The sequence below is a fragment of the Andrena cerasifolii genome, chromosome 1 (assembly GCF_050908995.1).
Source record: "Andrena cerasifolii isolate SP2316 chromosome 1, iyAndCera1_principal, whole genome shotgun sequence".
In the NCBI taxonomy this organism is placed as follows: domain Eukaryota; kingdom Metazoa; phylum Arthropoda; class Insecta; order Hymenoptera; family Andrenidae; genus Andrena; species Andrena cerasifolii.
The window spans coordinates 19,837,976-19,861,413 of NC_135118.1; the positions used below are offsets into that span (position 1 = coordinate 19,837,976).

Consider the following 23,438-nt stretch of genomic DNA (forward strand, 5'->3'; position numbering starts at 1 on the left):
AAGTAACGCGCAATCGATGTAACGCGCTCTCTTATCAATTCCATCCGCGGGATTCAGACAAAGACCGTAAGCCGTCGTAAATCGCCCGTCGGGTCATCGGATGTTGCATCAGAGTGCTGATTAAATCGTTAGCAGGCAGTGGCATCCTGATCTTCCCAGAACAGATTACAAGCCTCGCCAGTGCAGCTCCTCTGTATCTAATCTGGGCCAGAAAGGAAGAAAGAGGGACGTCGAAACACTCGTATCGTTACTTATCATTCCCAACGGCATTCGGCGGACAGCCCCGTCCCCGTTTGCAGGAAACCGTTCCCTTCGGAGGCCGAATTCACCGGCCACGTAATCAGACAGAGTAAACAGGATGCGCCTATACAGGCGTCCGAGCGCGGTCGCGTAAACTGCGACCCTCGAGGCCCGCGTACTTTTCCGTGAACCGATTCTCCGGAGGTGAAGCGCCTCTGTTAACGCAGGGTGTGTTGTCATCGGTGACGAGATTTTTAGGGCGGCAGGGTGGAGGGGGGGGGCTAGCCAGGGATGAGGGATATATGACCCAGGGGTGGGTCGGTCCGGTGCGCCGAACGTCGGAGGTAAAGCCAAGAGAGACACCGGTCGGAAGAGGCGACGGGGCGAAGAGGCAAACGGCGAGTGGCGAACGGTGTTCGGTGGCGAGGCTCGCGTGTACCTCAGTAGCGCGACTCGGTCTCAGTCGCGCGGAAGCAGCCGACCGTTGCACGTGCTTACGAACGGGACGACAATCGCCGACATCCATGGGTTACCAGTGCCCATTCGCGCATCTGGATACTTTGAATTAACCACGAAAAGGTAAGTCCACCTCCTGCCGCCCCTCGGACTCGATCTGTTCGAACACTCGGTGACCGAATATTCGGTGTATCGAAGCTCCGCTATTGGACTCGTTGGCAAGTGTTCGCCTCGCGATAGCAGGACCGTGGCCTTACTCGCGTTACAGCGGCACACCGTGGTTATTCTTCTCCTCAGACTTATTCCGCAGCGATTTATTGTTAATTCTGATTTATTCCGCACGCATCAATCGGGGTTGCGTAGACTCGGCCGAGGAGCGAAGGTTCTGCTCGCGCTCGGATACGTGCGTCGCACGTAACGATGAACTTTAAGCTGCTTTCCTTCCGAACGTTTCTTGATTCAGTGGCTTCTCGGTGTGTTACACGGGCACTTGCTCGGTGATCGAAAGTTGTCATCGCGCGTCAGCGACGGGGGGCATTGTTTTGGTTAACGTTGAATGGAAGGCAGAAAAGGGGAAGTCTGCTTCGGAGGTGTTCGAAGATTCGCAGTGATTACATTTTGGAGCATTGGTCGAGTGCGCGTTTATCGGTTGGCAGTTGTGATTACATATCCAGCTTCGGAGACACCGAGCAGCTCTGCGGGACGGTGGCTCCATTGTCTCCGGCGCGCGTCACCGGGGAAGATCGCGCCAGAGGCGGATAGCGCGGAGTGGGTTTTGTTCGGCGGTTTGATTCACGGGGGCGTTTAAATAAACTGGTTTGTATCTGGGACGGTGCGATCGCAACGGATAAATGGCCCTTTTCGCTGGCGTTATTTACGCGCTTCGCGCGCACGCAGCGGGGCACGCGGGGCGTGATTAAGCGTCTTCTAAAATCCGCTTATTTCGGTGGCTCCGTGCTCGGGGCGCAGTGGACGTGCCCTTAAAATACACGACGCGCGAGCGGCCGCTCCCCTCCTTCGATCCCCGGTCGCGCTTTTGTTTTCGCGATCTTATCGGGAAGCGGCTGACTTTTAATTCAGCCGAGCGCTGGATGCCAGCCGAGCGTTTGAATGACACTGATGAATCGAGCCCACTGCGAAACCTGTCCGTGAAATTGCCTTTCTTCCAGCACGCTGGTTCTTATCTGCCTCGCTCAAGCTTTACTTCACTCTTTATTTTCGCGCTCGAATCGACGGCGCTCTATCGGTTCGGTATCGACCACTGTGTCTGCATCGTTCTAAATAATAAATTAATGGGACAAGTCTCCGTTGGCCCCGGGGCGTTTTGATCCACGAAGATGTGGGCATCGGTATAACGTCATCGTCATTCATGGATACCTGTGTCTTTACGCTTCGGCATGTACACAGTTCGGCTGTAGTATCTGAGAGGCTCGAGAAGGTGAACGCTCAGATTTTTTGCGGAGATTCCTTCGATAGGAGGAATCTGTCGTTTAATGGCTGTGCTTTGGTGAATGATAGTTTAGTAAAGGGACAGTGGTCAGGGTTGTTTCGATGCCACCATGGCACCGATACTTACAGTACTCGTTACTTGGATCGAAGGAGAAAATATTTAAATTGTATTTAAATATTGATTTCGAATAGATTATTATCCTTCTCGACTATCGTTTTTTGGACATTTTTGCAGGCCCCCCTACTCGGGAACCCTCCCGTCCTGCCACTTTTTATTTTTGAAATTTTGTAGCCACAGTCTTGCTTGTAGCATCGCCAAACTCACATCGGTTCGCTATCGTGCTTTTAGCGCCCGCGCGCCCCCCGCGCTAATCTAGCCCCCAACCAATACTAATACCCGGGACAAGTTGGAAAGTGGAGAATGCGTTGTGTCGCTATAAGTCAACTGTAAATATTGTTAGGAGGAGGGAGTGTGGTAAAGTGATTAAAAAAAATCGGTAAAATGTACCCTTTTATGCACAATTACCCCTGTATCTTTTGAACGCATTAATTGCCGAAGCTAAAATTTTATATTTGGGGTCTTTCCACACCCCTCGTAATACCCACCAAGTTTCACCTCGTTCGGCCACCTGTCCCTTTCGGAAGTACGGCCAAAAGTAGTTCTGCATTCTCCACGCTGCCTCGATTCCTGTAATTATTCCCCTTCACACTGTCAACCACCCCAAAAGCGTTAAGAACCAACCGAAGAAAATTGTCGGTCAACCCGTTTTCAACCGAAAAATGCGGTTCAATCGGGGCTATTTAGGTGGCGAGCGAAATTTTTGCGTGGAAGATTACGGTGTCTGTGGCTAAAAACCCCGTTGCCCACTAGAAAAACCGCCCACCGACAATTTCCCCCTGGCTTCTTATTACTTTGACGTGATTGACGATTAAAAAAAAAATTAAAAAGTGACTTGCCACAAATGCTTCTCTCTCGATATCTCATAAGTCTTTGAAACACCCCTAACAGTGGTTCCCGACGGTATTGAAACTTGGACTAAAGGTTTGCGTCGGAATAAGTGCTCCAGAGCTCTATATTGAGATCGTGAATTGAAGGATTTGCATTAGTGTAGCTTTTAATAGACGCCACGAAATGAACGGTTGATTTTTTTGTATAGTATTCGAATACATAAATATTCGAATAGTATTCGAATACTTAAATATCCGAATAGTATTCGAATACTTGGATATTCGAATTATATTCGCCAAATAATTGAGCAACTCAAGTATTCGACTATTTGAATACCGAAAAATTCGACAAATAGTCCCAGCCCTAGCTGTTATGGTGTGAAGTAGGTCAAAATTAGCTTACAAGATTTCACCCTGACAAATGAACCTAAAGAACTTGATTTATAATTCACACCACACTATTCGAATACATCAGTATTCGAATACTTGAATATTCGAATAGTATTCGAATACTTGAATATTCGAATAGTATTCGAATACTTGAATATTCGAATAGTATTCGAATACTTGAATATTCGAATAGTATTCGAATACTTGGATATTCGAATAGTATTCGAATACTTGGATATTCGAATAGTATTCGAATACTTGAATATTCGAATAGTATTCGAATACATAAATATTCGAATAGTATTCGAATACTTGGATATTCGAATAGTATTCGAATACTTGAATAATCGAATAGTATTCGAATACTTGGATATTCGAATTATATTCGCCAAATAATTGAGCAACTGAAGTATTCAAATATTCGAATACCGAAAAATTCGACAAATAGTCCCAGCCCTAGCTAGTACGGTGTGAAGTAGGTCTCTCTCGATATCTCATAAGTCTTAAAACACCCCTAACAGTGGTTCCCGACGGTATTGAAGCTTGGACTAAAGGTTTGCGTCGGAATAAATGCTCCAGAGTTCTATATTGAGATCGTGAATAGAAGAATTCGCATTAGTGTAGCTTTTAATAGACGCCACGAAATGAGCAGCTGATTTTTTCCGTACTCTATTTTCGAGTAACCGGAAGGGACGCAAAATCATTACGAAATCTGCGATTAGGGGATGAATCTGTCACGCGAGTATCGCGATCTTCGGCTCGGACACTTTATTTAGAGGATCGTGTTTTAAAACAGTGGGGAATGAAGTGCGGGGTGAATCAGATACCAAGGGCGATAGGAATAGCGTGCTTAATACTATATCGTGTCCGTTGATGAGTCATTCGAGTAGGTGATCCTTCAATTATCATATTTTGAGCGGTATATCGCATTCCAACGCGTGTGACACGTGTCGACGCGACGCTATACCGCGAACTAAAAATCGCGATTGTTGACACACGTTTTCGATGACGAATCAGAATAACTCCGTTCCGATAAGGGGATAGTGGGACTTTCGCCGCATTCCCTTTTGGCGAGAGCGCAATACCAGGAACGGTAATGCACGTTTCTCGGTGTTGCACGGGCGGGGGAAAAAAATTGATTCGATCGGCACGCTCGGTTCGAGGGTATCGATAATGTTTTGACTGCACTCTGCAAACGCCTGGCGACGCTGTCTGCCGTACTGTTTGTCCAAGATGCGACTATTCAGCAATTTAGATAAGGCAAAGTCGCGCGTATGTGTTATATACTTGTCACGTAATTTCGAAACGTAGCTGTTGTTAAATTCGCGGTAGCGATACTTACATTGTGTTTCCAGTGAAGAATCATCCACACAGTTCTTAGATGTTCGGATCATCCGCTCTGTTTTCAAGGCACAGCCAGGCGAGGAAAGTTTCCGAGATTCGAATCTCAGGGGAACGAAATTATCCTGCCCTCTTTCCGTCTTAATTAACTGATTTCGAAATAGAAGGAGATAATGTTCCATCTGATAGGACGGTTGTTACGAAGACAGCACGAGTTTACACGCATTCCTATCATTTTGAATGGCCGCTACGAGCACGGGCCCATCTTCTAATCTTCAAGTGCCCGCGTTTCTGCATGTGTGCTGTGTGTTAAGATCGTTAACGGAATGTTTATTACGTCACGTGACGGAGAACACTGTACCCAACAGGCGACAGATGTGTCGCAACATTCCCGTCAATTGCCTGTCATTGATATTTGGCGATTATCCACGTCGGATGCAGCCGCATTAGATCATCCATCGGGCTCGGAAATAAAACGGGACCGTATCTGGTTTTTCGTCGACCGGCGAACCCGTGGCTGAAACGATCGCCCTGACACTAGCCGGTCGATTTTAAGGGCGCGGCGCCCTTCCAGCAGCAGAATATTAATTAATTGAAAGAAGCTACCCTTTCGTTGCACTTTCGAAGAAACGATTTTACACACCAGTCCTCCCGCGGCTCCCTCGGCCTTGCTCTCGCGTGCAATTCGGAGACGTCGAAGAAACGAAACGAAGGAGAAGGGGAGAAATTAGGCGGTCTGGGCAAATATTGACAGGCGATTGGGCGATGAAGCCTCTGACATTTGAATAATCTTGGCCGATGCATAGCGGCACGTGCAGCAAACGTGCCCGTATTGCGCCGTTGCGTGCGTCTGAAGGCAACTTTGTACATTTTAATCAATGAGAAGTACGCGGGCATTCCCACGAGCCGCTTTATCCGAAGGATAACGAGTGCAATTTACAACACTACACTTGCTCCATGAAATGTCAGGGCAAATGCCGATCGAACTTGCGCTCCGGCATTCTTTACGAATAGAGAGAATGTATGAAGTTATTTTATACAAACTTTGAGTTTAAAGTTAAGCTAAGAGTTGAGGTTTAAATTTTAAATTCGCAAATTAAAGTTTTGGCGTTGCCATGGAATAAAAGAATAAGGAAAAATTGTCGAATTTCACTGATGCAGTGGAAATATAGTATTTTCACTACTATATCTTTTTCTAACAGTGTATAGTACAGCAGACAAAAATATAGTACGGTTGGCAGTAATTAGGGTAGAGTAGTCGAATATGACGACCTCTCCTAATACGAGACCCCAGCTTATCTCCGCCACAGAACTCTTGAGTGTCATAGCGATACTATTTCTTTGCTAACTAACCGTGTAATTAGTTGTTTTGTCCGCACAGTGGCATTGTAATCTATTGAGCGGCTTGAGCAAGCACGTATTTCTGAAATACGTTGCAGAAAGTTTTTGAAGTGGTTCGATTAAATTACAAGTACCTCTAAAGTGGTAAGTGTACAATGATTTTCACGAATACTGTTGCGTAGTGCTTGCAATGGAGTTTAAGGCTTACTAGTTGTATATCGTTGTAATGATGAAGACTTAACTTCGCAGCTACTTAGTAGTCAGGACTAATGTTCCTTCTCGAGAATGCTTTCTCGAGAAATTTTATAATTGCTAATTTCTTATTTCTCGAGAAATATTATTATTTCTCGAGAAACTTAAGTCTAGGAAAAATATTATAAATTTTATTTATTTTCGTAAATGAATGTATTACTAGTTAATCGCGAACGTATAATCATTTATTATTAATAACAGTAGAACCTATATGAATTCCAATAGAAAATCACAGTGCAGAAGATTCGATATTATTAACTGCTGCAAGTGCTCTTAAATTCTTATTTAAAAATTTAGGAAAATTGTATGCTGAATTAAGTATCTAGTGAGTTTCTTATGGCTATTAAAGTAGAAACATAGAAAAGAGGAGATAAGACTGTTGTACCCCGTATCAAATTTTTGCGTGATCCAGAATTTCTTTCAAAATGGTCAAAAGACGCATTTTTTCATTTAACAGTCAAGATAGATATATATATAAAACGTCGAAATGTAACAGTAACAGATATTGCCACAAAAAAGAAATAGATTTGCTGACAGTACATTAGACGCATTGTGCTATTTAAAAATCAATTTTAAAACCAAAAAAGTAATGTTTCGCTTTGTACAAATTCTGTATTAAATAAATAAATTTACCAATTATATTTAATATCTATTTTTTTCATTTACACAAGTTTTGTATAAATTAGACAGGAATAATCATTTAGTTAAAGTTTTCTTGTGTTTTTGATAAATATTATCATTATTCCAAAAATATAATTTTTGCAATATTTTCTTCAATTTCTGGAGAATTCTCAAGAAATATCATCTCACTTCTCATTTCTCGAGAAACAAAAAATATGGAGAAATCAGGAATACTAGTCAGGACCACTGTTCCTGGCGGGGGTGCAGAAGGTGCCCCCGCACCCGGCGGGGCAAACCTAAGTGCGGCCGCAGGCCGTTTATTATACGTAAAATTTTGATTCACAAGAACAATAATCGAAACTCTTTTTCATGACAACTGTTTAAAATTATGTATGCATAGATATAAAAGCAAACACTGCATATTAAATTCTCAATTAAAGAATATTGAATTAATAAGGACGGCAATATTGTTTTTCCACCTGAGGGGCCAAAACCCAGGAACGGCCCTGTTAGTAGTTACCATGTTATTGTTCCCAAATATGAGACCCGTGAAAGTTCAACTGATGAGATTGAAGAAGTAATTATTCCAAATGATAAAAGTGATTAAGAAAGAAAATTATGATACAGAATGCTTGTTTTGCTTTACTCTTCAGATGTGCTAGCTAGGTGAACAAAGGGTTAAGCGTACGTATAAAGTGGGCTCATGAAGACTGTGGTAGTGAAAAAATAGATTTCACATGCCGACTTCAAAAAAAGAAAGGAAAAATAAGTTTCAGGAATAAAAAAACTGAATCTCATATTAGGAACCCATTTTTTTATCTGCGTATTTGAATGACTTTCGTTTTCATTTTATTACGAAGAAACGGAATTTTTGTTATAGTACTTTCCACTAGGTTGCTAAAGAACACATATTCTACTTTTAAAACGTGTATCGACTTTTAATAAAAGTGTTCTCAGTCAAGATTTATGATGTTTCTAAGAAATGGGTCTCATATTCGTCTACTTTACCCTACTCATTCGCTCGCTGTTAGTTGATATTAAGTATATGGAAATGTATTTTTTTACTACGCCTACTTTTACCAGAAAAAATGGCACAGGGTCATAGACAGCCAAGGGAAATAGGTACTTTGATTAAAAAAAAAACCGTAACATATTTTTACTTCTAATAAAGAGATCGGCTCAATGAAGCGAATAAACATTTGCGATCTAATACTCGGACTCCTCGAAAAGTAGCGTTTCTTCATCGCGTCCGGTAGCACGAAACAACTTTTCCATTTATCGCTCGCATTGTTATTCAAGGTCCGCCGCAATGTAGCTTCCTGTTCGATTTTTATTCCAGGTATTGGGTCTTTGCCACTGTGCCTCGCAATACCGCGTGGAATTGGAAGATAATTAATTCGGAGCAGTTCGCAGTGGGCGACTGTCTGCCGCCTATCGAAAAATATCGCGCGCGATATCCTAATTTCTTATTGGCGCCCTGTCCGCGTCGAGAAGTTGCAACGGATAACGTCAATCGATCATTAACAGCGTTTAACTGTCGTCGATTTCAATTCCATATCTTGACGAATGCAAATTGCTTCGCAGCGATTTTTAAACGATTTTATTCAGCTTCGATCCTCTGTTTCTATATTTGTTTAATGTATGTATGGTACAAATCTGCCAACTCAAATTTAACCCACTTCCAACTATCCAATTGTCTCGAAACTTTGCATGCGTGCGTAGTTTGGATGACAATACAATATTAAGAAAAAAAAAATTATTCCCGAGCGTGTGAAAAAATTACCCAGTCATCAATAAATATAACTTAACCACAAATCCAAACAACTTGAAATGAGCCACTCGCGTTCTTTACGAAAACAAAAAGCAAAAAGCCGCTGCATTCGCATAGTCGCATCGCGATTACCATTATTTTCTTTTTTAGTTTTTAGTGCATTTTAATTTAATTTTTGCTACATCTTTAATAAAATCGTTTAACATGAATTTTTTTAAATATTTTTTTTCTACTGTCGTTCCGATCTTGGGAATCTATTTTGCACCAATGTTAGCCCGATAAGATTTATATCGCTCTTCTACGAGGTACTCGAAATCTTTCCAGTCGTTGCTCTTCCTGTAGCAATTTGAAATGAAACAGAAAATAAAATCGAAATTATATTATCCCTAAGGGGAATATTTACCAAAGCCTACTAATTCTAAAAAATCTTTTCCGCGCTATAATTTGCTTCGAAAATAGCGACAGTTCTGATATACAGCCGCTTCAGATGGTGAAAAAGATTCCTCTATAAAACTCCAACTTGATGTTCGTTCGCCCTGCAAATGCTCCAGTTGGCAGAACTTTTGCCGCGACCCAATACTTGCAGCACAGAGAGTGTTTCTTAACCGTACTCCTCCTTTCCCTCCGCGTCAGACTTTCATCCCGCATTATGCAAAATTTATCTCAAGCTTTCCCCTTCGAGGCAGAGCAATAGACAGATAACCGAGGCCCGGGAACTTTTGCGCGCCGCTGTATTTTTCTCCGCAGCCGTATCCTGTTTTCATGTATGTAACAGATCGTGGATTCCGGTTATCGACCGGCCTGCTCAATTTATTCCAGACAAGATCAATCGCGAGCGAGAGCGGACAATAGTCAGGCTTACTATCAGTCATTCCGCTGCGTTGTGCTCACCTAAAGTCCGTCGCGCGGTTTGGCGAAGCGCGGCGACGAGAAGTTTATAAACAACTGACGACCGAAGCGCAGTGACGATTATTAATTATTATTAATTTCATCGGTCCGCTTCGCGGCGCTTCGCCAAAATCCGCGACGGCCTTCGAGGTCCCTGGTCGCGGAAGATACAACGCCTCGGTTTCGGTGAAACCTCTATCAGAGATCGATGGAGCGATCCCATCGGTTTCGCGCGCGACAGAATGCTTTTCCTATTGGCCATTGGCAGTTGGCTCGGTATTGCTGTGCTCGGCGTCTATTGCGCGGCTTTATCTAGCCGGCTGCCGGTTTCGGTGGCGAGGGCAAGGAAATTTCCTCTGATCTTCGTCCTCGGAATCTCGCTCGAAGCCACCGAGCCGGACGGTGATGTAATCGGTTCGGTTCGCGGCTGATAAAAACGCGCGCGAAACGAGATCGAGATCGGCGCGGCTTCTATTCTGGCGTTCTGGACTCGAATTCTCAGGTGGGACCGGCGATGGGCATTCGGTCAGCTTCTCCATTTGCGAATTTGCAGACCGACGTGTCATTCTCCTGCCTCGGATCACTTTCAACATTATTCGAACCTTCTACGTTTTAAAAATCCCCATGCGTGTGGAAAGTGTTTCTTTATAATTTCGGGATGTACCACGGTGCGATCCGAACATCGTGATGAACTGAAATTTTTAGGAGTTGGGAGGGAGGGGGAGAGGATTCGTATTATAAAATTTTAGCTTCGGGTGTTTGTTAGTTTATGAGATATTAATAAAAAACTTTCGACATAATACATTGAAATCTGCCTATATAGATGTTGCTAATGTAATCATCTTCTCGTCATCGTCAATTGTTCCGCAGCCGACGGTACAATAGCGATATTGACCTGAACACGCGATGCTTGTAATTCTCATTTTTAGTATTCCCGAACTCACATCGGTTCGGTACCATGCTTTACGCGCCCCCCGTACTGACATAGCCCCGACCAATGTTAATACCGTCGGCTGTGAAACAGGGCTGGGACTATTCGAATAATTTAATAGTCGAATATTTTACAAGTATTCGAATGCTACGAATAAACTTCGAATATTTCAGTATTCGAATGTTATTAATGATGTATTCGAATAGTATGGTGTGAAGTGGGTCAAAATTAGGTTATAAGATTTCACCCTGACAAGTGAACCTACAGAGCTTGATTTATAATTCACACCATACTATTAGAATACACCAGTATTCGAATACTTAAATATTTGAATAGTATTCGAATACATAAATATTCGAATAGTATTCGAATACTTAAATATCCGATTAGTATTCGAATACTTGGATATTCGAATTATATTCGCCAAATAATTTAGCAACTCAAGTATTCGAATATTTGAATACCGAAAAATTCGACAAATAGTCCCAGCCCTAGCTATTATGGTGTGAAGTAGGTCAAAATTAGCTTACAAGATTTCACCCTGACAAATGAACCTAAAGAACTTGATTTATAATTCACACCACACTATTCGAATACATCAGTATTCGAATACTTAAATATTCGAATAGTAATCGAATACTTGGATATTCGAATTATATTCGCCAAATAATTGAGCAACTGAAGTATTCTAATACCGAAAAATTCGACAAGTAGTCCCAGCCCTACTGTGAAACAGTCGAAACAGTAGACGGCGACAATAAGATGATTGTGTTAATAACGTCTGCAGATTTCAATGTACTATGCTGAGAGTTTTGATTAATATCTCAGAAACTAACAAATACCCGAAGCTGAAATTTTATATTAGAGTTTCGCTCCCCCTTCCGCCCAACCCCTAAAAATTTCGGTTCATTACGGTGGTTGGGTCGTACCGTAGTACAGCCTAGTTTTGTTGTACTTTTGGAAGTGTATGTGCGACTGAAGGATACATTTTAAACGACATGTTGTATAAGAAATAGAAGACTTACATAGGCGTTGAAGACTACCTAGATTCCAGATCTTAACCCTTAACTGGTATACTGTTTTTGTGCAAACGTGGGTCGTATACCGGGGTCGTGGCAGACCCGAAATAAAAAAGGACACAGAAATTTGTAAAGTCGACCCTAGATCAACCTCTACGAATATTTTCTTCTTAGGTAATGTGTAAAATAATAGAAACCTACAAAGTTAAACTATTATTATAAAATTAATTAGAAAAACAGTTTACAAACTTAGACAACCAAAAATTTTGCAGCGAACTTTGCGCGCCTGGGGTCACGAGCGACCCCAAGATACCAGTTAAGGGTTAAAAACTGTTCAGTTCGATATTTGCAGTGGCTCGTGATCCACGTTGCAGTTGAAAGTGACTCGAAACGTCTCGAATGATCGGTACCATCGCTAGGTGCAACACCTGCACCGTGCAATTGGGTCGTTGAGTGTTGAAACGCAGGAAACCAGCGTCTCTTGCTCTTTCCCCTTTTCAACTGTCGCAATAAGAAGTAAGCACGTGGATCGATCCTAAAATAGAGAGTAGCCCCCCTCGCGTTGTTTAAACAATTCAGCGTCTTCTTTTAATGTCAATCCGCAGTGTCCGAGTTTCAATGAATCTCGTCGCAGCTATATTCTTTCTAAAATACCTTCGTCAAGCTACCTCGAAGCTTGCTCGCTGCCCGAGCAATCTGTAGCCTCATCAACTGTTTCACACTCGCCATTAATTGTCAATTGCCGCTTCTGCATCCACGCGAATTAATATCTTGATCCTTCGATAGGATGCTGCGCATACGCTCGTCGAACACTCGCGCTCGCCAATAATCAATGTAAACATACCAGCTGTATATAGGGTGTCTCTTAAACGGCGTATTTCGCGTACGTGGCACGGTTCCTGGTCTCGAAATAACACAATATTCTAAAACAGTACCTCTTCGTATAACCGAGCTCCCCATAGAGCGTCTCGTGTTTCGCGCCTACGCTTTGATAAGCGCTCCAAGAACGCGAATCATTGTAACCCCCTCGCGACAAGGGAAGACATTTCTGTAATTCGTTGGTCCGTTAACTAACTTAGTATCGCATTATTAAAAGGCAGCGCGCATCGAATCGCGGGGCTCAGTTGACACGGAGAAATGGCGCTTGGCCGGGAATGGTGGAAAGTGTTAATTAGAAACATGTATCGGGCGCGCATCGAGAGCGAAGAATGTCAGGCCAATAGAAAGACTAATTCTGGCCAAGACGATGTTCTGGCCGGCGGCGACGTGTCCCTTCCTGGTTGCACGTGGTGCGAGCGCGAATTCCTGAAGTTTAGCGGGGCGCCGCGTTATCGAACCCAGGCCCGTCGTCGCAACGTCGGAAGTTCGATGCGAAAAATATCTGGCATTGGCTATTCTTGACTGGGCGCCGTTTATACGCCTGTATGGTCGTAGTTTCGGCCGATACTACGTGTCGAGAAAAGGAACGATTGTATTCTTAGTAGGAGATACGCTACCTCAAGCTGCAACCAGTGGTACACTCGGCATTAGCGCAAGAGGTTGCTTGACGTTGAAAGAAATTTCACGTCGGCTGTATTATGATTTTCGGCTTCGATTAAAACTCGACCCTTTCCACTTCGTTCGTAAGTATGCTCGTCTCGGTATTAGAATTATTGCGACCACGAGAGCTCGAAAGAGAAGTTTGCTCGCTCATTTTGGGGGCGTAGACTTTAGTGGTAAAAAATGGTGCGAATTTTGTCATTTTCAGGGCAAATCGAAGGTTAATCTTTCCTCTTTATTTTGCAATTTCAATCGTTTCGATAGTTGATGTATTGCGCTGGCTAGAACTACTGGTTGTAGTCGTCGTTCTAGGGGCTCAGGCATTATTCTAAACAATTTGTAATGGTATTAATTTTCGGCTTAAATTAAAGTTCAATACTTCCTCCTTAAGGGGGGATTCTCGCCTAACAGGCCCAAAAGTAACTGATATTTAAGAATTTTTTTTTTAAAAACTCTTGGTTATATTGGATGAAACTCTTTTGTGATATAAGGAGGCACCTTTAAACTTGCAGAAAATATTTTTTTTATGTCGATCCTTTTTATTATTTATCAATTATTGTGGAATCTGGTCCACCTCTTCGACGATGTAATTCCTGTTGGCGGGATGTGTAGCACCTATCACAGTGATCTGATTGCAAACAAAATAGAAGTTTCTGAAAGTTAGATAGCTTACGCTAGGATTGGTCCACTTTAAAGAAAAAAACTGAAAAATTGAAAGAGTTATAGCGTTTGAAAGAAAAAGTAAGTTTTTCCTTAGACAAATTTTTCATATTATTGTTTGCACCAACGAAAAAAGTATTATAAATAAAAGCTAATATTAAAATGTTAGGTCCAGTACCAGCGCAAATTATTTAACTTTAAGAAAATTTTTTTCTTTTTGCAAACAGATGACTGTGACAGATGCTACACCTGACGCCAACATCGTCAAAGAGGTTAAAACGATTCCACAATAATTAATAAATAATAAGAACGATCGACGTAAAAAAAATATTTTTTGCAAGTTTAAAGATCCCTCCTTATATCCCAAAAGAGTTTGATGCAATATTAACAATAGTTTTTTTTTTAAAAAATCAAATCTCGGGGGCTGTTACACGAGAATCCCCCGTTTTCGGGGAACCTGGTGTAATCGGCAGATCGAGGTTCTATTGGGGAATTTTTTGCAAGGAAACTATACGCGCAATCTTTTTAAAACTTGCAGGGTATATTATTATATATTTCAAGAAGTGAAGAAACATTTTTTATATAAAAATAACGCGGCAATTCCAAATGGCGCAAGTGTTTCGGAGCGGCCTCTATGTGGAAGTGTCCTGAAACCACAAAACCAAATAGTTTTGTGTTTTAAATAAAATTACGCTATGAATGTACCTCAATCATTTCGTTTTTCACTAAAATATTTCACGTTTACTGTGCAATAAAATCTATTAATTTCAATAATAATATTCCGGATTGAGTTTCATCCAGACCGCAATTTTATTCAAAACACCTCAGACTGCACGCAGTTGAAAAACTCGGTCGCTCCGAAACACTTGTGCCATTTGAAATTACCGCGTTACTTTCATCCAAAGAAAAATGTTTGTTCGCTTCTTGAAATACATAACAATATAGCCTGAAAGTTTGCAAAAACATTGCATGCATTGTTTCCTTACCAAAATTCCCGATAGCTGGTATCTACGAAGAAAATGTTCACAAATATCTATGCGCAAGGCCAAGTCGATCGGTTGAATATTGTTTCAGTCACATTGCCCGCCAATTGTAAAACTGCAGTTTTCAGAAAAATGCGTTTAAAGTTTTCTGGTAAATCTGCGTCACCTGCTGTTCCGTAGCAAACCCGGCTATAGCCGCTTAAGTTTGTCGAATTTCGCTCTGCGCTTTTGGAAACATATTTTCGCGACCTTCAACTATTGATTTATGCAAAAAAACAAATAATTTTTTTCGACCCGCGAGACCAAACTCCCCTTAATTTGCCACTGCATCCACTGCGTTATTCGAGCCGTTACACCTGCTACAGCCCCGAACGCAAAGCTCTTTATGGCGTCTTCAATTCCCTGCCGTGTTATCAAACTTCACTTCCCATTCTTCGAACGATTGTAGTGTTTATTTAATTAAAAGCTGCGCGAGCTATTCGCAGAAACCATTGTGCCGCCGAGACGGGAACCTCGGGCCAACCCTCAAATGGGCCATTATCATAATTGTCCGTGGAATCCAAGTCGTGGCCATGCCAGGAATCGTATTAAAGACGTAATTGAGTTTAAGAGCATAATTCGTGCCCTTTGCCATCGTAATCGCGGGTGTGCGCTACTATGAATCGAAGAATGGGCCACTAATTTGTAATTGGTACCGTACTCTTCTCCCTGGCCACGATTATCTTCATCTTTTTATTACCGCCGCGCTCGGAACGTCTGAAATTGACGGGAAACTTCCTCTGATACTCGTCCCGCGGGCCATATAAATTGCTAAAGTAAATATGCACTTCTGCCGGCGCTAATAACGACTTTATCGTTTCCTTTATTTTCCCAACCAATTTGACCGTGAGCGCTGTTTCCTGCGGCACCGTAGTCCCGCTCGAATAATTCCGCGATCTCGAACGTGTTCGGCGGGGCGCAGACTGGCTGGTTTTGAGAGACAGATCGACGGTTCCTTTTCTGCCGTGGACTTCCACTAATTCCCCGGCAAGGTCGAAAGCATATCGCTTACGGCTGAGGCCAGAAATTCGATGCGGAAACGTCACCGAAGCGAAACGACGCACGCGGCTGGGGAGGGAAAGACACTGCGGACAAGAAGCGCTCCCCTCGGGTAGACACCAGTGGCGGATTTAAGAAATAAGGCCCAGGTGGTGAACGTTCCGAAGGGGCCCGTTTTTCGGGAAAATAGGAGCGGTAGTTTATTAAAAGAACGGGCTCAGTGTAATAATACAGAAAAGGAATATACTTTGGATGAAATCTTAATTTCTTTTAAGCAGGGGGCCTGAGGGGCCTTCTGAGCAGGGGCCCAGGTGGCAACTGCTCATCGGCCACCCTGTTAAATCCGCCACTGGTCGACACCTATGTTCGCCGCGCTGGGACACGCTTTTATTGTCGGCATGCTCTCGGTTGCAACGCGAAAGTCCCATCGCGCACGGCCCGTTTGTCTGCGCGGCCTGGTATCTCGACCGCAGATAAGCGCTCGCCGCCTATCGCACATCATAATAATTACAATTTGTAATTAGCGACAAAAATAGTGGACATTGAAACAACTTCGCGTAAATATATGTGCGCGCGTATTCCGTGGCCATTGTATTAATCACTGGCCTCCTCGTTATCCTGGTAGTGCTTGAAAAGGAATTTTCAAAACTTCCTCACGCCAATTACAGCTGAAAGGCGTGCTAATCGGGAAGGGAGAGGATTGAGTTGTTATTCTTTCGTAATTGTAAGAGGAAGTGGAGGGGAATATCGTTCTGTTTAGCAAATTCTATTTTCTTGTCGCAGGGCCCGATCCAGGGGGCCGCAGGCAGGGCAAATTTGGGGGCGGCAAAGTCGGCAGAAAGAGGAAATTGAAATCAATAAAATCCCATAAAAAAGTAAAACTTTCGAAAACGCGATAAATAAGTAGTTAATACATGTTTGAATTTATTTAGTATCAAACTTAAAAATTGTTTTTATATCACCCATATAGGGTAGAGGCACCGGTAAGTTGACCGTGTATCAGTAGTTGACAACTTTTCGGAAAAACGTGAAAAATAAGGTTTTTAGAAGTGGCGAACTGTGGGAATTAGGAGCCGCGGTGCGCTGTTGAAACGAGATAGTTGCACTTCTAAAAACCTTATTTTTCACGTTTTTCTGAACAGTTGTCAAATACTGATACATGGTCCACTACTGGTACCTTTACCCTAATTACTATTACACTATGGAAAGGTGCTTACCTATATTACAGGTCTTAGATTTTTCCCTTTTCTTATATTTATTTTGTTTCATTCGTTAAATTTTTTTTTAGATTTCAAAAATAGGTACCTACCACCTACGTATATATTTTATTTTCTTTTGTTCCTTCCGTTCTGAATATTACTATTTCTACAAAACAAAAGGCTTTTGCTAGTCAACAAATTCCTACAAAAAAGTTTCACTCTCTGTCAAAAATTCTGTTTTAAAATAATTATTTATAATTAAATATAATGGGCGGCGAAGATCATTTTTGCCTACAGCGGCGGTAAAGCTAGATCGGGGTCTGTTGGTCGCTTTGTTTTTCAAAAGATTCATTCTTTCGCAAGAATAATTGTGGCAGTATTTCCTGACGATTATACGACTGATCTGTGCAACGGGGAAGGACCGAGATGTTGTTTTGTTTTTAGCGCGCATCTCCTATCGAGTCTATCCGTAAAATCCTATAAGTCAGTCACGGTTATGAAATCGCTGATAACGCTTATCGCCGTTATCTGCAATAAATTTGGTTAAATAAGGGACCATCGTGGTACGCATTTAAAAGTAATATCGTTGACGCAATCACAGCCCACGCTATCGCGTTACTTGCAAATAGCTTTTCCCTGGTCTTCGACAGGATTGTTTGCAACAAATGCTTGCAACTGGCGTATACGACAGATCGAGGAAAAAAATCGTAGGAATTTTTTGTTATTTCGAATTTTATTCAGAAAATTTGAAAGTTATATTAATACTAATTCTTCCATAGTGGCATCCACGTGTTTATTCGAAACAAGGTACCTAAGGGCACTTGCCGGTCGAAATATAAACAATATTTTCTTTGCATGTTCTTCCCACACTATTTCAAATTTTTTTAAAATTTTAAAACGAAATCACTAACGGGACTGATTTTAAAAATAAATGTTTTTCGAAGATGGATTGTCGCGCTGGTATAATGGATAGAAAAGTGATTTTTCTTTTAATTAATAATACATTCATTGAACTAAAAAGTGAATTAATTTCTGTTTTAATCGAATGCGCACCGAAAATAGGGTGCTCGCGGGCAAGTCCCCGTTACTAGACGAACGCGCTCGGCGTCAAACTTTAAGTACGTTTTTCTCGAATCACGTTTTCACGCACTATCGTAAAGAATGCAATTCTTCAATCTAAAAATTCAAACGGGATTCTATTCTCAATTACACTCCATTCCGCCTTACCCACTGTTATGACTTCTCAAGCACTCAATTGTTTTTTACGTACACTTTTGTGCGAAAAAAAACATTTCTCGGGACTTTTTCGGTTAAACACGTGGCAATTATCGTCTAATTGTTTTATAGCAATGAGAGTGGGTAAGGAAATAACTACACATCTGCGATTAAGGAACTACTTTTGTATTAATACTTTGGAGGACCCTGTCTGGAGAAAAATGGAATAGAAACTATTTTTTATACTCTACATTTGTCACAGAATAAATTGCAAAAACTTTTAGAACCTTACATTGTACACTCTTTTCTCGAGGAAATCATAGAAATCAGCTATATTTTCCCTGTGATCATTGCGAGGTACCTATGAAAGGACGAGCAACTGCCAGTGCTTTGCAATTTGTGGTTGTATGCTCATAGAGGCGTACAGATAATGGATAGGACTAGAGATTCTGAAAAGCTTAGAACAGAGAAACCTTAATTAAGAAATTTAATTCCCTCTGTAAAAATTGTCTCTCGCATTTCGAAGTACATATTCTATTTTGTTGAACCACTTCTCTGTGAAAATATTCCACTTTTCCTGTGCATTTGAAGCTAGTCTGTGCCTGGTGCCTTAATTGCAGCGACGTCTGTTCAGGCACGGTCCAGGACCACTGGCAGATAAGTAGAAGAGGAAGCTACCGTGCCCAACAGTGTAAGAATCGTGGTTCAAGGGCTGGAAGCCATGGCATCGTTTCCGAACATATATTTTTAACTGCTTCCTGAAGCATTATAGTGTTACGTGACATATTTTGACGATCCCTTTAAAAAGAATTCTTTTATTTAAAGCGTTTACCCTGTTAAGTCGAGTCGAGCGTGGGACGTAATTATCGTCGAATTAGTTTAATACCTAAACTGGCGTCGGCCCTTTCCTAGCACGGCTGGATGACACCTGGAGTAATTGAGCTCTTCCTCGTTACGAAATCCTCGACCTTGCGATACGAAACGATCAGCGTCCGCCGATCGCGTCGTTCGCCACGCTTCCGGCGCAAAGGAACCCTGCCATTTTCTCTTTTGTCTGATTTTTTGGCGCCATTGTGCGTCCCGATGCATTGCCTACAGAATTAGAGGATTAGATCATTAGTGCTTTGAATAGTTGAAAGAGTACCAATTTGGGGGGGGGGGATGAAAGGCGTATTGTGCACCAAAATAATGCACCTACTAAATTATACTTTTACGATTTAGTTCACGCGTGTATCAGGGTTCTTAACCTTTTTGTGTCACGGAGCCTATAAATCCGACTCTTCAACGCTCCCCTATAAACCTCGCCATTCCTATATTCATAAACACTTGTAATGAATTATATCGCAAGGGAAATTAATTGTATCGAAGCTTCGCTTGTAATTGGAGGATTACTGTTAGGTTTCGTCATCGAAATTCACAGACCCCTGAAATTTATCCACGGCCACTTAGCAACAGATCGCAAGGGTTATTAGGGGCGGATATTTGTATAGGCTCAGTAGGCTGCAACGTGGGGCATCAAATTTTGGGGAGTGGCAAATTTTGGGGAGTGGCAAATTTTGGAGAGTGGCAAATTTTTGGGAGTGACAAATTTTGGGGAGCGGCAAATTTGAGGGAGCGACAAATTTTGGGGAGCTATAGATTTTGGGGGGCTGTCAATTTTGGGGAGCGGCAAATTTGGGAAGCTATCAATTTTGGGGAGCGGCAAATTTGGGGGAGCATCAAATTTTGGAGAGTGACAAATTTTTGGGAGCATCAAATTTTGGAGAGTGGCAAATTTGGGAGCGGCAAATTTGAGGGAGTGACAAATTTTGGGGAGCTATAGATTTTGGGGGGCTGTCAATTTTGGGGAGCGGCAAATTTGGGAAGCTATCAATTTTGGGGAGCAGCAAATTTGGGGGAGCATCAAATTTTGGAGAGTGACAAATTTTTGGGAGCATCAAATTTTGGAGAGTGGCAAATTTGGGGGAGCATCAAATTTTGGAGAGTGAAAAATTTTGGGAAGCATCAAATTTTGGAGAGTGACAAATTTTTGGGAGCATCAAATTTTGAAGAGTGACAAATTTTTGGGGGCGTCAAATTTTGGAGAGTGACTAATTTGGGGGAGCGGCAAATTTCAGGGAGCGACAAATTTTGGGGAGCTATAGATTTTGGGGGGCTCTCAATTTTGGGGAGCGGCAAATTTGAAGGAGCGACAAATTTTGGGGAGCTGTAGATTTTGAGGAGCCGCAAATTTGGGATAGCAACCAATTTTGAGAAGTAACAAATTTTGGGAAGCATCAAATTTTGGAGAGTGACAAATTTTTGGGAGCATCAAATTTTTTAGAGTGGCAAATTTGGGGGAGCGGCAAATTTGGAGAAGCGACAAATTTTGAGCGAAACAAATTGGAAAAGGTTCGAACACAGAGGTTTGAGACAGCTATAAAAACAATTCCCTTTTTTCCGTGTAGCGAATTAGCGATGACTCATATGTGACTTGCCATATTGAATTCACATTGAAATTACTCCGTCTATTTAAAATAAAAATATTTGACGATATTTCGCGGAAAGGGCGGCAGACGCTTGTTAGTCCACGGCCGCGAAATCTTCAAACTCGCCCCTGAGAAAGATAAACTTCACGAGCAAAGATCGACGATGCCGCGAAGATTCTCAAGCAGCTAATCCTTCAGCTATCACGAGCAGCGCTTTTTTAATTCCCCGGGAGGCTGTCTCGACTCGTGTAATCAGAAAGCATACACCTGAAACGGATATCTACGTTAACCGATCTCGCGTTCCGTGACGCAGCGTTCGCGAACGTCCGAGGCAACGGTGCCAAACAAAGGAATAAAAGGCAGAAATCGCTCGTCCTGGTTTCTAAGCTTGCGTAACATTATCTGCCGCGTGGCGGGAGCTGTAGAAAAAGGCGTGGATTTAATTTGCCTTCGCCTCCTCCTCGCCTTGACGGTCGCTCAGAACCAAGAAGTTTCCGCATCGACGAATTCGAGGAAACCGAACGGGTCGCGGCTAATTTACCGCGTTCCACTGAAAGTAGAGAATAGTCGTAACGTGTGAGTCACATTTAGGTTAACGCGTCCGCGGAAGAATTCGATTAATTGGGATGCTGGCCTGTCGTAACAAGGCGATTAGAGACGCGCGCGTCTCGCCGCGATTCTTACGAAAACCGAGACACAGTCCTCCTCGTTTCATCGCTCGCCTATGCTTCGTTCCCCGATTATGTCCGGAACTAGAGATTAGCTATCTTAATACGCTAATAAAGAGTTATCTCGTCGAAAGTTTTCCAGCACGGAACCGGGAGGGAACCGGTTAAAGGTTCGCGGCTGCTGATAACGCGCCGCAGCCGGCCGATTATTCTCTTAACTTGGAAAACAGACGAGGGTAATCGCTCGCGGTGTCGTTGCATTCTTGATGGCGCGGCGTTTAATAGCCCCCTGATGTTTCCAGGGGAACGAAGTCCTATCGCGAGCGCCCGTGTAATCACGCCGGGGTGTGAGAGACTGCCGATCGATCTCCATTAACGATTGCACAGCTGTCTTTAGATGAAGATACTTGCAACGAGCTGCGCGTCGGAATGTTTAAAGAAGCCAAGCGGAAAGATACTTCTGTCGATTCAGGGAGCTTCGACGTACCATTTCTACATAGAAATTCTACCAACGCCGCGCAAACTTTGCCCGCTAAGTATTCGAAAAAGAGCAACCAGATCGGACCAGAGGAGACTGTAACTCCTGCATCTGCCGCGGGCTTCCATGGAAGAGCATTAATAGGAAACAATCGAGCCTTCCCTTTCCAATAAACCACTCTGTGTAACGACGCCTTAAAGACCCTTGACAGACTCGATTAAAGAAAAATTGGCCAGCCGTAACGTCAATTATTATCAAGAGGCAGGTCACGAATTCCGCAGACTCCTGATCCGTCGTGCACGTGACCGCAGCAGAAAGCGAGGATAAATAGTTCGCAGTTGCACACGTGCACGCGCCATTTCTGCTGGGTAGCACGCTTCTGCCCTGCGATCTCCCGCGGCTCATCGGGCTCCTAAGTTAACCCTGCCCAGACCTTCAGCTGTGGATTTAATACGGCGCTAAAGATCGAGGAACGCGCGCATTAGCGGCGTGCTGCTTTCTGCTCCTGGGAAGTCAGAACGGTGTCCCCGCTGAAAGGGAGGCGCGATTGGTTAAGGGAGGACGCGAGGGTTGAACAGTTGAGGGAAATATATAGTTGCACGTGACATTTCTGTCTCGGCGCGTTTTGAAAGAATCCGTCGCGAGCACGCACGCACGGATTACTTAAGAGAAGTCAATCAATGGCACACACATGGCCCCGTCTGGCTTGCTGGTGCTGGTCCCAGTTAGGAATCGGCCCCGAGCGTGCCGCGCGCGATCGTCCGCCAATGGAATATTACTAGAATCCAGCGACAGGGCGCACAGTTGGTCGAGCAAATTTAATGGCAAACCGCGAGGCGTGCAAACTAACGCTAATCGTAATTTGCGCGCCTCCGCCAGCACCCCGCTCTTCGTCTGCTCGTCCGGCGATCCGTGTTTCGAGGCTTATCGACTTGTTGTTGGTGTCTGTAAATACGAAAGTGTTCGCAGCCGGTGATTGATTATGATTGAGCGCCATATTCGACGTCTCAATGTGCTTGTTGCTGGGCTGGCTCGAGGCAGAGCCTGCTGACAGTCGGCGTTGCGCGGGGGTGCGAAATCGGGGATTCTGCTGCCACGGTGGTTTAAGGGGACTAGGCAGAAGAAAAATCGATTTTTTATTGCATTTTCCGAAAGTACTATCCTTTCTGAATACACTGCCGCTTGGTTTATAGTAAAATTCGCAGAATTGCAGATTTGGCAGCTAAAAATGTCAAGCGGCAACTTATAGCGTCAATTTTGCCCAGAAACTTTAAGGGGACTAGGCAGTTGAAAAATAGATTTTTTTTATTGCATTTTCCGAAAGTACTATGTTTTCTGAATACACTGCCGCTTGGTTTATAGTAAAATTCGCAAAATTGCAGATTTGGCAGATAAAAATGTCAAGCGGCAACCTATAGCGTCAATTTTGCCTAGAAAATTTAAATGTGTTTTTCTCGAATATTTTTTTCTCTTCATTTTTTCCTGATTAAGAGCGAATTGAGGTTCAAATCGACTTGGAAAAAATTACAGGATCTGTAGAACA

At 42.9% G+C, this 23,438-nt stretch overlaps 1 protein-coding gene across 4 annotated transcripts in view; it reads left to right on the forward strand.

Moving 5' to 3' along the window:
- Positions 1-578: 578 nt before the first annotated feature.
- Positions 579-23,438, forward strand: part of LOC143369315 (proton-coupled amino acid transporter 2) — a 52,251-nt gene continuing 29,391 nt past the window's right edge. The window contains exons 1-2 of one of the 4 annotated variants that reach the window (XM_076813102.1): positions 579-819; positions 14,074-14,118. In XM_076813102.1, coding sequence (XP_076669217.1) covers positions 14,074-14,118 — 45 coding nt within the window. In that variant the 5' untranslated portion in view covers positions 579-819. Of the gene's footprint in view, positions 820-13,246; positions 13,270-14,073; positions 14,119-23,438 lie in introns of those variants that run through there. The other 3 variants (XM_076813112.1, XM_076813120.1, XM_076813131.1) reach the window with 3 other exon arrangements.